We start from the raw sequence: 16,276 nt of genomic DNA, 5'->3' as shown, positions 1-16,276 counted from the left end.
AATATCTCGATCTTTCACGTGTACGTTTATTTTGGAAAATTCGCGCCTGGTCCGCGTGGATTTGACTATTAAAATGTAATTAGTTTTCATATGTTTTATTTTTTTTTTCGGTGTCACGTTCAGTGATAACCGTGATTATCCTTTTACAAATACACCATCCATTATATCTGAAACTTTGAAAAATTTTCGGTTTGATTAAAAATAACCATCTCGATAATTAATTAATATATTCTATTACTTAAAATAGCGATACATAATGTATAAATATAAAATTATAATAATCTTACCATTACACGCAATAGTTTCCTTCGTTGTAATTATTCTTTGCCATTTTTTATAATTGTAAAGAATATGCATCAAGTATTAACATTATGCGACAATTGTTAAATTATCTATACCTACATGACTTTTAAATAGAGATTCGATGATAATATTTCATGGCAAGTATGCGTCTATTATCATTGATTCATTGATTATTACTTTTCTTGATAGAATCAAAGAATATTAATCTAGAAGCAATTTATTTTTATTTCTATTTTATTTTTCAAAAAAAAAAAAAAAAAAAAAANAAAAAAAAAAAAAAAAAAAGAAATATTAAAAAAAACATTCACCGAAGTGATCGTGAAAATTATCGTGTTTATCCCAGCACGGTTTATTCCATTCAATATCTTTTGTAAAATCTTTTTATTCAGCTCAATGCAATTACAAGTTGTTACACAATAAAAATAGCGATACGAATATGATACACTGAATCATTAATTAATTAATTAAACACGATTTGCGCTTCTATTATCGAGCGCTATCTATTGGCAGTTTTAGCGATGGACATTTCGTCCCTGTGTATTTATTTTTGGCATTAAAAACGGCAAGTGACCGTATCCTGGTGCTTTACGTTCCTTTATTATGCCACACGGAATAGTTAACTAGCATTCTTCGAGAATATTTCGTTATATATGTATATATGTATATATACACACACACATACGGATTCATAATTTACGCATAGTTATAGCTACTCATCGTATTGAACATCGTTTAAGCCGCTTCCGGTGGCTCCGTTGTTCGTTCCGGTTTACGTAATCTGCCACCTTTTTTTCGATAGTGATACGGAACGCGCCTGTTCGGTCCTCTCGTTCTTCCTATCGGTGGTTTTTTCTGGTATTGATAATCCGGATAGTGAACAGGCCGAGAATGCGGCAAGTACCGAATATTGCCCACTTGCTCCCTTTGCCCGTTCGATATGATTGGCTTTAACGATCTCACGTCCTCCGTTACGCGACGTCGAAGACAGACAACGCAACGACTTACTCGCGATGTGTGATCTGTCTTCAGTGTTTGTGGAATCGGTTTACGGAACATCTCGTAATCTTTGACGGTGGTTAACCAGAAGGTAGTGGCAGTGGAAAAATAGTTGCACGTGCCTTTACTACGGCACTCGATGAACAGCCTGATGCGAAATTCTTCCAAACAAGAACCGGGAGAAACTAGAGATTGACCACCTCCACCATTGCCTACGTCTCGATGCTGTAAATTTTTCGTTATTGATGCTTCTTTTTGATCAGCTATTATTTCAATGTGACAAAATGATAATATGATAATTATTTGAAAAAAATTTGCTATTTGAAAAAAATGTCAAATGTCAATGTTATCTTTGTATTGGAAACGTTTGTGCGACTGATGACAAATATACGTAATATATATATATATATATATATATATATATATATATACAATATACATAAATGCGACTACTATTAGCGAGGAATAACGTATACTTACCATGAGGAAACTATATCCGATCCAAAGCTCTTCCCAACCACCTGGACACTGTGGTATAACCATAGTTTGACTGTGAACCGCGATTGCCCGAGTTGGGGCCTCGCAAACCGAACATCTAGAGATATATCTGCCAACTTGGGGTGCTGGTATTGGAGCCATAGACATAGGCATGGGTTCCGTCGTACTAAGCCAGTAGCTGAACTCTTCTCTGTCTGCGTAGTTGCATTGATTGTTCAAGTTGCAGAACGTGAAAGGCATAGTATTGAACTTTGTGACGCAGCTTCCGGCCGTACCTAAAAAAAAGATGAGATTGAAAATTGGATAATAATTGTATTCCAATTTTTTTTTTTCATTTCGAATAAATTTAAAATATCTTACAAAAGAATGATTAATGAAATGAAATTCATCAATTTTCCAAAACATTTGATCTTACCCAGATCTTGTCCGTGAGATTTTCCATTGGCTCTTACATGCAACAACGAGAAACCGTCCCAAAGTTTGACCGTGTTCGGTGGACATAACGGTATCATCTCGGATTGCGAATGTCGAGCAAAGTAGAAACCTCTGTTTCGAGGTCCTGGTGGCGGTGGTGCTGGATTTCCTGGTATTCCAGGAGATCCTGTGAAATCAACGTTTATCAATTTTTATGCTTTCAACGCGTAGCTATAAGCAATAGTTAAATTTGTATTTTTTTCTTGCCTGGAGGTCCTTGTCGTCCAATTACACCAGGTGGGCCAGGATAACCAGCAGGACCTTCCTCACCTTCCGGTCCTGGAAGGCCGGGAGGACCTATCATTCCAGGTTCTCCTTCCCTTCCAGGTAATCCGTCTTCTCCTGGTTCGCCTAACATTCCCGGAAGCCCCGGAAAACCTATTCGAACATCCATAGATAATTTTAATTAATCGATCATGATTGTAATTATTTATTTTTAAATTCTGTTTTATTATTGTACCTGGTAATCCTGGTGGTCCTGTATCTCCAGGTAAACCTTTTCTTGGGAACGGTGAGAAAGGATTTATACCGCGATCACCTTTCGGTCCCTGTAAAGTATTTTGTATAAATTTTTTTTTTTTTTTGAATTTGTATCAACCATAACAACCATAATAAGTTTATGTAACTTTCTTTCAAAATAAGAAAAAAACGATAATATAATCGACGCAACTAACTTTAGGCCCTGGAGGTCCAGGAAGTCCAACTAGACCAGGTTCTCCTACGTCACCGGGTTCTCCTTTTGATCCAGGCAGTCCTACGAATCCAGAAAGGCCCGAATCACCTTTTATTCCTTTTGTTCCTGGTCTACCATCGAATCCATTCAATCCTCGTTCTCCTGATTCTCCTTTGATAGATATTCCAGGCAATCCAGGCTCTCCTGGATAACCTTTTGGTCCTGGTAATCCAGGCAGACTTGGCAATCCTTGCAAACCTGGAGCTCCTGGATAACCATCGAAACCACGTGGACCTATATATCAAGATGAAAATCCACCCCAATTATGAATATCGTTCCTTTTATCCAGCAAAAAGAGATAGAGAGATACTCGATCGAGTATAATAATATTAACCCATGTCTCCTGGAAGTCCTTTCGGACCACGAATACTGAAACCAATGTCTCCTGTAATCCCTATGGGGCCATTAGGTCCATATTCTCCGGGAGCACCTTTTTGACCTGGCATTCCTGGAGTACCAGGTATTCCATCTATTCCAGGACGTCCATCTTCACCTGCTTCAGCGAATTGGCCAGATATTCCTAAATTAAGAAGTAACGATTCATATTTACTCAGATATTCGTTCTTGATTGGAATGCTTCATTTAGATTGCGAAATTTATATTCACCTGGAAAACCTGGTGGTCCTTCATCGCCAGGAAGACCTGGGAAACCTGGTACACCCGGAAATCCATCAGGTCCACGGTACCCAATGCTACCTTTCATACCCTGGAATTGTTTAATTATAATTTATTCAAAAAATCAAAATCATTTAAAACTTTACGCATATATTTCGTATTATTTATTTATTTTTATTTACCATTACTTATATATTGGTTTTTTAAAAATTTTATTGAAATAATAATAAGCCTTGAGTGTTTAAAATAATAAATAATCGATCAATATCATGTGATTAATTTTTATTCGCGTACTTTTCTTCCAGGTAATCCAACGAAACCTTGTTCACCCCGTTCTCCTTTTTCGCCTGGTAAACCATTGAGTCCAGGCATTCCAAAATCACCTGCCTCTGCCTCACCGTACGATGGTAAACCAGGTTCTCCAACGTATCCTTTAGGTCCTGGTGCACCCATTAAACCAGGTGATCCTCTATAACCCTGATCACCAGGCATTCCTGAATAAAATTTATACAATTCTCGTTTTCTCTACTTCCATTTTTTCCAGATGCGTGTTACGTTTAACTATGATAGATAACATAAAGCAAGACGTACATAACAATTTAAAACACAATCGCAAAACTCACCTGGTAGACCCATTCGAGCTGGATCACCGTCCAATCCCCTTTTACCTTTGGGCCCCTCGATACCGGGTGGTCCTATCGGGCCTCGTTCACCCTTTACACCATGTAAACCGGAAGAACCAGGTATTCCAGGCCTTCCCTTTAATCCCCAATCTCCTCTCGCTCCCTTCAAGCCATCTAGACCCATATCACCTATCTCTCCCTGCATGAGATATTCAGAATGATGAAACGGAAATACGATTACTGCACTATTAACTATTATTGAAGAAGAATTCATCAGAATTACTTTTGGTCCCGGTAATCCATTGAACCCGTTAATGCCAGCTTCACCCTTTTCTCCTCGTAAACCATTGAAACCATCGGTAGCCAAACCTGGTTCACCAGGTAGACCAGGTCGTCCATCCATACCAGGCAATCCAGGAGCTCCAACTTCTCCCATAAAACCAGGCTCTCCTATGTCGCCTTGTGGCCCGCTAAACGCATTTTCACCCGAAAGTCCGTCCAAACCGGCCGGTCCAGGATCTCCAGAGATACCTTTTGGCCCACGTAATCCAACGATCCCTGGAATACCAACCGGCCCAACGTCTCCTTGTTCCCCTTTGGCTCCCACTGGCCCGGATAGCCCTTCTAGACCAGGCCAACCACGAGGACCAGGTTCACCGATTTCACCGACGTCTCCGTCCGGTCCTGGTGGTCCTGGAAGACCCGGTATACCATCTCTTCCCAAATAACCCGGTGGTCCGATGTCACCGTCGTCACCTCTGCGCCCCATGAAACCGATTTCTCCTTTCAAACCCTTCATTCCGTCAAATCCAAGTGTTCCATCAGGTCCTGAAAGATTATATATTTTTAAAAAGAGCCAGGATAAGGTATATAAATAAGATTTTCAATTATTTACAGTCATTGCATCGCAAATGTCAATCCGATTAGTTTTAGTAAAATTCACGAGAAAATTAATTTTCCGGAGAGCACTTCTTTCCAATACCAATTTTGACGATTTAGAAAATTCTTTATGTATAATTCTCAATATTAATGATTGTTTTAATTATATATAAGCATATTTTACAACGCTTTGACAACATATTTAATCTGTGTTTATTCGTAAAACGAAAATTAAGCGAACTATCATAGCGATTATTGGATCAAAGCGTTTCGATAATTACCGCCTTTAATTTAATGCACCATCGTATTTGCAAATTTTTATCGATTTCTATCATGAAACAATATTAAATACGTCAAAGCGGTGAAATTGGCGAGTAAGAATATTTAAACCGATTCGATTCGACGAAAGAAGATGAAATAATCGTACCTGGAATACCGACTTCTCCCATTCTTCCAGGCATCCCAGGTTGACCATGTATTCCAGGCATACCTTTAGATCCTTGAACTCTGTCTCCTCTTTGACCCTTAACTCCCTGTCCATCGATTTTTCCCATTTTTACATTTCTTACTCGCTCCTTCTCTCTCGTTAACTAATCGTATAATATTTTACCTGAAGTCCAGGTATACCAGCCGAGCCAGGAGCACCTTTGCTTCCTTTCGCGCCTTTCGTCCCATCCGGTCCAGGTCTACCGCGATAACCCATAGGTCCAGCATCGCCCACGTTTCCTTTCTCTCCGCTCCAACCCATTAATCCGTAATCGCCATACGTCTGATTCGAGCCTGGATCTCCTCGATCACCCTTGTTACCTACGCGTCCCTAAACGATCCACCGATCGATCTAATTTTCAATTCTTTTCGCCCCGCGTTAGGCAATAATTACACGTAGAAATAAGGGGAGAAGGAAACGACTTACCGGAAAACCGACAGGTCCTTGCGATCCCGGTGTACCGGGGGCACCGCGAGGACCTTGGTCTCCCGGCATACCGGGATATCCTTTCAGACCTACAGGCCCTTGACGCGATATACCAGCAGATCCAGGAATCCCCGATGGTCCTACAAATCCTTCGTCGCCTGGCCATCCTTCGGGACCTTTGGCACCGTCCTCCCCTTTAATATTTTAAGAAAGATTTTTGCGTAAGAAAAGAAGAAAAAAATTTGCATAATTCTCCCTCTCCAACAATGTCTCCCTCCCCTTCAGCCTTTTACCTGGATCACCGCGCTCCCCTTTGTATCCCTTCTCTCCTTTCAGTTGTATATTGTACTGCGAGGATATCCCGCGCTCCCCCTTTGCTCCTTTGTCACCCGGCGGACCCCTGAGCCCCGGAATGCCCGGGGAACCTGGTTCACCTTTCAAAAATTCGATCGGCGTCGATGCATCGTCACCTTTCTCACCCGGAATACCATTTATTCCGGGATAACCGTCGCCCCCTGGCCGTCCAGGAGGACCGAGCTCACCCTGACAACAAACGTAACTTGGCCGTTATTCGAGAAAATATTACGTCGAAACGGTATAGAAGAATTAAATCGAGATCCTTCTCACCTTCTCTCCTTTGGGCCCCTCGGGCCCCGTGTCGCCGCGAAATCCAGGTTCTCCTCGCGGCCCTGTCGGTCCTTCGATGCCAGGATAACCTTTGTCACCGATGTCGCCAGGCGTTCCAATTATTTTCTTGTCAGGAATTATCAATCGACCTCTCTCTCCCTTCGGTCCTTGAGGGCCGGCGACTCCTGGCCTCCCACTATCGCCTTCCAAACCTCTCGGCCCAACGATACCTCGTTTACCCTGCACCCCTTTGAACCCACGTGGCCCGGGCAATCCTGGATACCCCGGTGTGCCAGGATATCCATCCAATCCAGAGTCGCCTTGTTCCCCCTTCGGTCCAGGTTTTACTGTTGTTTTTCGAAATAATTTAACAACGAAAAATTCATCTCTCACGCGGTCATTTCGCTATCAAAGATTTATAGCAAAAGTTTTCAATTCATAATTACGAACAGATACGATAACGATATTTGAATTTTGTCATATATTTATACATATATATATGTTTTTCTTTATGAAATAAACTTTGTTATTTTGATTTTCTAATGCGTTAATGCGTTGATCCTTTGTTTGCAAATGCAAATTAGTTTTGAAATTGGAACACGAGCCGTGCAGTACCGGCTAATTATCATGCTGTCAAGCATCACATGTAGCAAAGTTGATACCTTATTTTCCGTTAATATCAAGTCATATACGCGTGTTATTGCGGTAACTTATCTGATAATTAAATTGAAATAGTTAAATTTGCGTTTAAAAAACACAAACGTTATTTTGCAAAATAGCTGATCGAATTTACTTAAGTTTCATTTATTTTTACCAATTTCTAATATAGGTTATTTTTTTGAAAATAGAAGAAAGAAGAAATTGATTTTATTCTTTTAGATATATAATTCTTACAAGATAATTCTTAATCCTTAATCTTTGTTACTCAAATTTATACATATATTCTTTAAAATAGATAAATAAAGATTATTCTTCTTATTGGATTCAAGTATTTTTAATCTTTCACGACTCGAATCTTTATTAATAAAATATTCAAACGTAACATCTTTCGTCTTTTTGAAAGAAGTTTTTCCAGGGTATTTTCTCTATGAGTCTCTAGATTTCTGAGAATCAATTTCTCTCGAAGCTATTCCAGAAACAAATATCAAATACCAAAAAAGAAAAAAAATATAGCCAAAATAATCGAATAGCTTGTGTCGCTGTTACGAAAAACGCTGTTAAATAGAACAACTATAAACGCGAAGACTATAAACGCGTTAGTTTCAGAGATAAGTTGATACGCAAGATTAATGTTTAATAAATTAATTCACTATCGCAGAAATGATAACGTTGTAACCTCATTGAGAATAAAAGATACACCGGCAACTATCCACTGTTCTTACCTCAAAAGATGTCATCATTATTAGTCACGCTAGTAAACTGATATCGTCTCGACAGTGGCAAATGGAGCGAAGCCACTTTATAACGTACTTTATAAAGCATAGATATTTTCAATATAACGTTGAAATGAAACGGTCAATGCCCAATATCGTTTATCGTTCAACGTGTGAAATTCCATTCGCGAAAATAAAAAAATAAATTTTATCAACCGTGATGCATCGATATATACAACGTACCTGGCGGGCAATTGCAATCGTCTCCTTTAAGGCCTTTTACACCTTTGAGACCTGGTAAACCTGGCCACCCATCGGGCCCAGGAAGTCCTGGTATACCCGGTAAACCACGTTCACCCGGAGGACCCGGATTCCTCGATCCCTTACCAGGAAAACCTTTCGGACCTTTTGAACCGACGCGATTAATTGATATCATTACGAAGTTTATCATTATTATTGCGCTTATCAACGTATAACGATAATTTTCAAATACCTTGGACACCGGGATCACCCCGATCTCCGGGCAATCCAGGCACACCTGGATACCCAGGTTTCCCATCGGGACCCGGTGGTCCAATTATCGTTAATCCAGGGTATCCTTTGGGCCCAATGATTCCAGGTATACCCGGCGCACCCGGGGGACCTTGCAGACCCATTTCTCCGGTAAAACCTAAAAAGAAGGAGAGAGAGAGAGAGAGAAGAAAAACGTAAATTGAAATAGTTCCTTCCATCTTGGATGAAATTTTTATCTTCGACATCACGAACCATCGTCTCCTGGCTCTCCTTTGACGGAAGATCCTTTCAATCCTGGTAACCCAGAGAAGCCGGGAGGTCCTGGAGGACCAGGTGGCCCGATATAACCTACTTTGCCCGGTAGACCTGGCGTTCCTGGTTCTCCTGGGTTGCCGGGTGGGCCTAAATAAAAAAATACGCGTTTCAGTTTCAGAAAATTTGAAAAACCGTGTATTTTCTTGTTAAAAAAATTAAAATCGAGAAAAAGACAGACCTAAATCTCCTTGAATCCCGATATTTCCTTGAATTATTTCGTCCAATTCCGGTATGTATTTTCCTGGTTCCCCAGGAGCTCCTTGTTTACCGGGTGGTCCTTGATTTCCCCCATCTCCCAATTCTCCCTAAATTGAAATATATATATATAAATTTCGTAGAAAAAGTTGTTTCAAAAGACTTACGTCTAATCCGTCGGGTCCCGGTTTTCCAGCGTATCCTGGCGCCCCCTTCTCTCCCTTTTCTCCCGCAGGTCCTGGCGGACCCTCCGCACCTTGTTTACCCCTTGGTCCGTCGTCGCCTTGCTCCCCCTTCGTACCTTTGATACCGAAAAATCCTGTCCGACCCTGAGTGAAAAAATTTCGCGTCCAATCATGGAGATATTCCAATTTGAAAACAATTTTTTCGAGATATTCGTGCTCGTTCCGATTTCACCGGATCAACGGGCGAAAATGATCGCCCCTTTCAAACGTTTGATGCAAGAATTTTCGAGCTTCTCAACTCGATCGTACTCACGATAGGTCCTTTGGCGCCCATTTCTCCCTTTCTTCCTCGCTCCCCCGCGTCTCCTCGTATTCCTTTGGGACCGGTAGCGCCCTTCACCGGCGTCACTTTCGTTTTTTCCTTGAATTCACCGTTGCTCGGAGGTCCGGGTTCACCCCTGTCTCCTTGCTCACCCTCCGCACCCTTTATACCGTACACCGTGTCGCCGACGTCACCTTGCATACCTGGTAATCCAGGAGGGCCACGGAAACCCTGCGAGAGAACGGATCTTTCCTCCTTTATCTCGTCGAAATTTTATATTTCGATTAATTCGATTGCGCGTGCGCGTCTATAAATGTGATGATACGGTATAATGGTCGGTTAATTAAAAACGGAAGGTCGTCGAATATGCTTTTACACAGAGGTTTCAAGTTCCTTGAAAGTAGCCGATCGCTCACGCTGGAATCTTTTCCCGAGGGAAGACTCGGCTCGGCTCGGTGTTATCAGTGGCTGTCGTGTCAGCAGATAACGGGCTCGGTGGAAGCGCGACGTTTCAGATTTCAGCGGATCCTAGCTCGTTTCGCGTTTAGAGATTAACAGGGAACACGATTGCTCCGTGGCGACTGATCGTCGCCTCTCCGGTTAGCTTTACCGAGACACGTTCGCCGATTTTTTCTTTCATTCTTTTCTTTTTTCTTTTTTTTTTTTTTTTACCGCGCATCTCCCGGAATAAATCTTCCCTCCGTTCGTTTTTCTCTTTTCGATCGGTTGAAATTGATGCTTCGCGCGATCACGAGTTCAAAGTTATCGCGAAATATCGTAATATTAATTTGTCGCGTTGAAACGAATGGAAAATAAAGGAATTAATTCGTACTCCGGTGAATGAGAAGAAAAATTGTCCATAGTATAGTATAGAACACTAACAAGAACAGAAACAAAAGATGGTGATTTTTACGAAGCGGCGTGTAAGAAGATTCCACACGGTGAGCAGCTTATCAACGCGCGATATCACGAATTCCTTTAAATTCCTCCCCTCCTCTTGTTCGCCTCCACATTTCTCGTTTCCGGCGTGTCCGTTAAATATTGCCGGGGAACGCTTAACCAACCAGGCGATATTTCATACGAGCAGGTGGTGTTTCGCAAAAAGGAACGAGACATCCGCACAACTCTCTCTCTCTCTCTCCCTCTCTCTTTTTTTCATTCTTTCTTTCTCCGTTCCTCCGCCGGGCTCAGTTGCTCGGCCAACGATCTAAACGCTCGTAAGAGGTTCACGAACCTTCTGGTTGGCCCCCGATCGGCCGGTTACGGTACCTCGAGCGAAATACCTACCAACGAATAAGTCGCGATCCTCTACTACTCACCATGTCGCCCGTCTCTCCTGGATACCCTATTTCACCGGGGATCCCGTACGATCCTGGATAACCCTGGACAAGAAAAAGTTTCCCATTTACCAGTTTGCAATGGATCGGAAAGTTTTTGAGGGCCGTATTCTCCCGGATCGTTAAGATTCTTGCCTCGAGTTTTTGCTATTTCGAGAGATCACTTTGGCGACCGAGACCAAACGTTTTTCTACCGCCGACCACGATAGAGGACCCATGGGTTGGCAACGAAATGCGATCCAATTTATTTCGATAGAATTTTGCGCGGAGAAAAGAAAAGTTGAAAAGGAGATATTAATTATCTTTTTATACGTGTAAAAAAAGAATTTTAAAAAAAGATTTTTGCGATTACGTACAATTTATTTATCATTTATTATTATACGTATTCTAAATTTTAATCGATAATCGGCTATTAATGATTCATTTCAAATTTCTGATCAATTCCCATTTCGAAACAGTGCCGCTTAAATGTGGAAATGGAATAGATAAATTTCTAATAGAACGATGAACGTCGACAAATCGATGCGTGTATCAAAATTGTCACGGAGACCGGGAATATTGAATTTTTTTTTTTTTTTTTTTTTTTTATATACTTCTATCTCGTAATCTCGAAACAAATAGATTAAGATTTTTCAACGTTGTTCGAACGGACGAAGAAGATTTCCGCGCCGTCTCCGCATTCCCGTCACGTCTCTAAAACCTCTATCGTCGCAACCCGTTTCGCCCCATAACTATTTCCTGCGGTTCCTCTTCGATATCCCTCTCGATATCCACCAACCGCGACCAATCTTTAACGTCCAACGAATCGAACGTCCATTTCCTTCCTTTTCTTTCTATCGCACGCTTGCCCAACATACTTTTAACGATCTCGATCTCGGGTCCAAATATAATATAAATAATATAAATATATATAATATAAATATAATATAAATATAATAACAAATATAATATAATATAAANCAACATACTTTTAACGATCTCGATCTCGGGTCCAAATATAATATAAATAATATAAATATATATAATATAAATATAACATAAATATAATAACAAATATAATAACATAATATAAACATAATAATAAATATAACATAACATAATATAAACATAATGATAAATATAACAACAAAGTCGCAGAGTAGAAAAGCGAGATTCTAGGCGAGTGGAAAATAAAACGATTACCTCGAGTCCGTTCATGCCAGGATTCCCTCGGACCCCCTTCACGCCCACGGAATTGATACCTCCGTCGCCAGGTTCGCCGATGGGCCCGTAATCACCCATTGGCCCCGGTGGGCCACGTTCGCCGTGGACACCGGGTATCCCTGGTGAACCGGCACGTCCGTCGGTCCCGTTGCACCCGTCCAAACCGTCCGGCCCCATTACACCGGGTGAACCCGGTTTACCCTGCGGCCAAACGTTTAATTATTCGCTTCTTTTTCGCTTTTATTCGGCCAAGGAGATGGCCTCTTTAACTCGTCGAACGAGGATTCGTCTCGCTTCTTTTTTCCCCGTTTCTTTCCCATTCTTTCCCGCCAATCTGTTACAATTATCCTTTCTAGATTAGAGGGGAAAAACGAGGTTTTTTTCTCTCGTATTCGAGTTTATTAAATTCGATTTTTGAAAGGAAGTTTGAAATTATCACGCTCGTTGCTAGATCTTTAATTCCACACGCGTCACGTACGAAACGAAATTGTTTTGAAATTCGTAATTCGGGCAATCCAGGCGACGAGTAAATTGGAAATTCGAAATTTTTCAATTGGAAAAAATGAAACTCGACGAAAACAACTTTTGGAATGGAATGGAGATGTGCGTACGAACCGGTAGTCCTGCGGCTCCGGGGAAACCTTGTATACCTTGCTCGCCCTGCGAAGCAAACGAAAAAATTAAATTATTAATTTTTCGACGAACATTTTCTACAAATTAGCAACTGTACATCTACGTCGATACAAATTGTAAACGACGATCTCTCAGCATTTCTCCCACTCTCGTTAACTCGCTCGTCTGTAAAAATAAATTCCACGATTACGCGTACACCGCCTACGATATTTATTTAAATAAGGTCCGTCGCAATTGCGCGCGATTATTGCATGGTGCGTGCAATTGATTCGTTGGAAGGCCATCTAATCAGAGTTGCAACTGCAACTCGAACGTACTTCCTGATCTCCGAGCGGCTTGTAAAATCGTTGCACGAGTTGAAAACGCGATTCCGTTGTGCATAAAATAAATGCGTGTTTTTGTTGGCAAATGCCAATTGCGCTCAATTACCGCGAGCTGCGCGATACAATGCTACAAACGTATCGTCGCTACCCTTTAACGCCAATAATTTCCATTATTTATTTATTTGTTTATTTATTCACTCTTTTTCTTTCTTTTTTTTTTTTTTTTTTTTTTTACAAAATCGAAACTTTCGTTCGAAACTTGTCACGTTTGAAATCTCGCGTAATTAGAACCGTTCGACAAATGATTTCAATCCTCTCCCGTTACGCGTTCGTTGACACGTTCGTTAAATTCGTTTTAATAAAATATCGTTAATATATCGTTAATATATCGATAAGTTTGAACGTAACGTGAATGGATAAAATACTTTTAAACGACCGTTAATATATAAATAAACGAGAAACCACGGTTTTGATACTTTTAACAAAATTAATCCTATAATTAAAATTGCAGTGTTTTCCACGTTACAGAAATTCGGAGGAAATATATCGATTCCGTTCTTTTCGCGATACGAAACTTTGTTTTTTTTTTTTTTTCTTTTTAGAAAAACGGTAATAGCCGAATAAAAACTTTTAAAAAAATTGCGAAAAAGTGGATGCGTTGCGTGGATGTTCATTTTTGCATCCATAATAGAAATAGAAAATATCCCGTTTGAAATTATTCGTATCGCGTTTTTGTGCGACGGTAATACGGGATATATTTTATTTCGTATATATTTTATACGTGACCAATGGAATAAATAATTAGAGCGTTGGAAATCATTTGTAGAAAAAAATTAGGCCACAAATTTAATTCGTATTCCACTTTTTTATTCTCCGATATAAAAGTGTGTTAAATCTGTAAATAGTATTTAAAAAAAAAGTAGATGAAAAAAGATACACACTTGGCTACTTAGCGACCATTACGATATATATTTTCAACGTGGATATATTTCAAATCCTGTTAAGAACCACTTTAGCACCGCAGCGCTCAACCATAATAATCCCTCGCACCTAGATGGTTAATAATAAGAAGGAAGGAAGGAAACAAGGTTTTTCTCTCGCGATTACTTCGCATAAACCGCGACAAACGATGCGCGAGCACACCGTGTTTCGCACACGTTTCGTGAAAAAGAAAAAGAAAAAAGAGAATTCCGCGAAAAATATTCCTCCGTGCGAGGCAGTAATTAGCAAACTTGCGATTTCGTAGCCGTGAAAGTTCGAATTATCCGCATTTAATTAAGACGTACGCCTTCGATCGGAGATTAATTAACCGACAATGTTAACGACGCGTCCTTTTCATCACGTCGAGGATCGTCGAAGAACGAAGAGGAAGAAAGAGAGAGAGAGAGAGAAAGAAAGAATCGGGAGAAAGAGTAAGGTGTGAAAGAAGGATTCTTTTTCCCAAAGAAAAGAAATAACGGGGTAAATTAAAGCGTAAGCGGTTCTTCGAAAAAGTAACGTGGTGTAAAAAAAAAAAAAAAAAAAAAAAAAGGGGGAGGAGATTAAAGTGAAAGTAGTTTTTACGGGGAAAGAAAAACAATTAGGAAGAAAGTAAGCGAGGGGAAAAAAAGGGGGAGGGTAAGTTAATTCGAAGAGTGGAATTTCGAGGATAAAAAAAAGAAAATTTTTAACGAAAAACAATATGGCGAAAAGGTGGGTGGTATCAAAGGGACGAATAATAATAAAGGAAATAGCAAAGTTGGGAAAAATTTTAAAGGTAAAAATAATAAAGAGACGACAAATTGCGTCGGATCATAATTTTTGCGATGAAAAACAAAATGATTGAAATACGAAGCGACGAACGTGATGACGAAAATAGAATATTCGTGGTTATTAAATTTTTACTGATATTTTTAGTAGTGATTTCTCAAAGCGTTGGCAAAGTCTTTTCGTACTAATTATCATCGGGAGAAAGAATGGAACGGGGATAGAGGAGTTTATACCGTGGCTTTTCACGGAACGAGCGATTATTTACACCTTTTTGCGATTTACACCATCGAGATCCTTCATTGCGCCTTTGATCCCGATCGAATCTCACAGATGCTCGAGATTATTGGATATTATGAAATTATGTGAAATTATACCTGATGTGATGTTACCTTTGACTCGTTGACGTGTTTTTTTTTTATAACAATGATTAATAACAATAATCGTAAGATCTTTTCCCTTTTAAAAATGAGAGCGGTAATATTCTTTCGATCGATTAAATTTTATTCGATTTAAAATTGTGTTTGCGTTTGAAAGTTGACTTGCGTTAGAATCTTATTCTTACGCTTATCGTTATTTTGTCACTTTGCTTGTTATAAAAGTATTATACAAGTTGTCGGACAGTGATATATTATAACGTTCCGATAAGAAGTTCAGATTGACCTCATAGAATCAAAATAACTCGAGTGAAACATAATATCTTGATACAGCAGTTGCATCGAAAATTGTGTTTATTTTATCTTCGAATTTATCTTTTTTCAAGAATCGTTGTTTTTACTTGTTTTTGGTTTTATCGTTTTTTTTTTTTTTTTTTTTCCTTTTTTATATCACCACATTCGCGAGTGCTCTCTCTCTCTCTCTCTCTCTTTCTCTTTAATGCGATAGCGCGATATCCGAACGTATCAATTTTGTTTAAATTTGTTTTAAAACGATTGTTTAAAATAATTTGTTTAAGAATTATAAAAGATAGGATATATTTGTCTCAAACGTATCGTAAATTTGATTAATCATACTATAGATGAAATTAAGAATGAATGTGTTAATGCGAATAATCGTATTTTTTTGTAATCGAATATCCATGGAAGCATTGAAAAATATTGAATCGTGTTTTAATTTTAATTTGTAATGGAAAATTCTTAGCTTCGTCAGATCTTCTTCCGTCACGATTAACGCACTTATCTTGCGTGTGATTACGCATACAAGTCTGTTTTAAAAAACGGTTAAAAAAGGAGCAGCTTTATCAGCTTTAACCTGTTGCACAACTTCCAAGAAACGAGCCTGATCGAGAATGCTGTATACTACAAGATACACTATAAAATAATTACGTATTACTTTGTTTTTCGTCGAAATTTCTCATCTCGAAACGAGATTTTAAAACGATATATACTTTATAACGACAATTTTTCAGACATTTTTCTTCACCGTTTAAATCGAATATTATTTTAACCAAAAAAAAAAAAAAAAAAAAAA

The 16,276-nt window shown here is 39.4% G+C and overlaps 1 protein-coding gene across 1 annotated transcript in view; it reads right to left on the bottom strand.

Annotated features, from left to right (window-relative positions):
* Positions 1–564: 564 nt before the first annotated feature.
* Positions 565–16,276, bottom strand: part of LOC122713122 (collagen alpha-5(IV) chain-like) — a 41,458-nt gene continuing 25,746 nt past the window's right edge. The window contains exons 3-27 of the mRNA XM_043933280.1: positions 12,720–12,764; positions 12,084–12,305; positions 10,884–10,946; positions 9,556–9,795; positions 9,225–9,386; positions 9,041–9,167; positions 8,800–8,949; positions 8,528–8,704; positions 8,278–8,439; positions 6,662–7,008; positions 6,328–6,577; positions 6,035–6,228; positions 5,732–5,938; positions 5,549–5,654; positions 4,526–5,070; positions 4,243–4,441; positions 3,914–4,113; positions 3,611–3,710; positions 3,339–3,524; positions 2,946–3,238; positions 2,732–2,819; positions 2,479–2,649; positions 2,213–2,398; positions 1,780–2,072; positions 565–1,524 (exon numbers count right to left, since the gene is read on the bottom strand). Of these exons, the coding sequence (XP_043789215.1) occupies positions 1,036–1,524; positions 1,780–2,072; positions 2,213–2,398; positions 2,479–2,649; positions 2,732–2,819; positions 2,946–3,238; positions 3,339–3,524; positions 3,611–3,710; positions 3,914–4,113; positions 4,243–4,441; positions 4,526–5,070; positions 5,549–5,654; positions 5,732–5,938; positions 6,035–6,228; positions 6,328–6,577; positions 6,662–7,008; positions 8,278–8,439; positions 8,528–8,704; positions 8,800–8,949; positions 9,041–9,167; positions 9,225–9,386; positions 9,556–9,795; positions 10,884–10,946; positions 12,084–12,305; positions 12,720–12,764 (5,202 nt within the window). The 3' untranslated portion in view covers positions 565–1,035. The remainder of the gene's footprint in view (positions 1,525–1,779; positions 2,073–2,212; positions 2,399–2,478; positions 2,650–2,731; positions 2,820–2,945; positions 3,239–3,338; positions 3,525–3,610; positions 3,711–3,913; positions 4,114–4,242; positions 4,442–4,525; positions 5,071–5,548; positions 5,655–5,731; positions 5,939–6,034; positions 6,229–6,327; positions 6,578–6,661; positions 7,009–8,277; positions 8,440–8,527; positions 8,705–8,799; positions 8,950–9,040; positions 9,168–9,224; positions 9,387–9,555; positions 9,796–10,883; positions 10,947–12,083; positions 12,306–12,719; positions 12,765–16,276) is intronic.

This window comes from Apis laboriosa, unplaced genomic scaffold (assembly GCF_014066325.1).
Source record: "Apis laboriosa isolate Shangri-la unplaced genomic scaffold, ASM1406632v1 scaffold22_cov146, whole genome shotgun sequence".
NCBI lineage: Eukaryota > Metazoa > Arthropoda > Insecta > Hymenoptera > Apidae > Apis > Apis laboriosa.
This window is presented reverse-complemented; position numbering and strand designations above follow the sequence as displayed.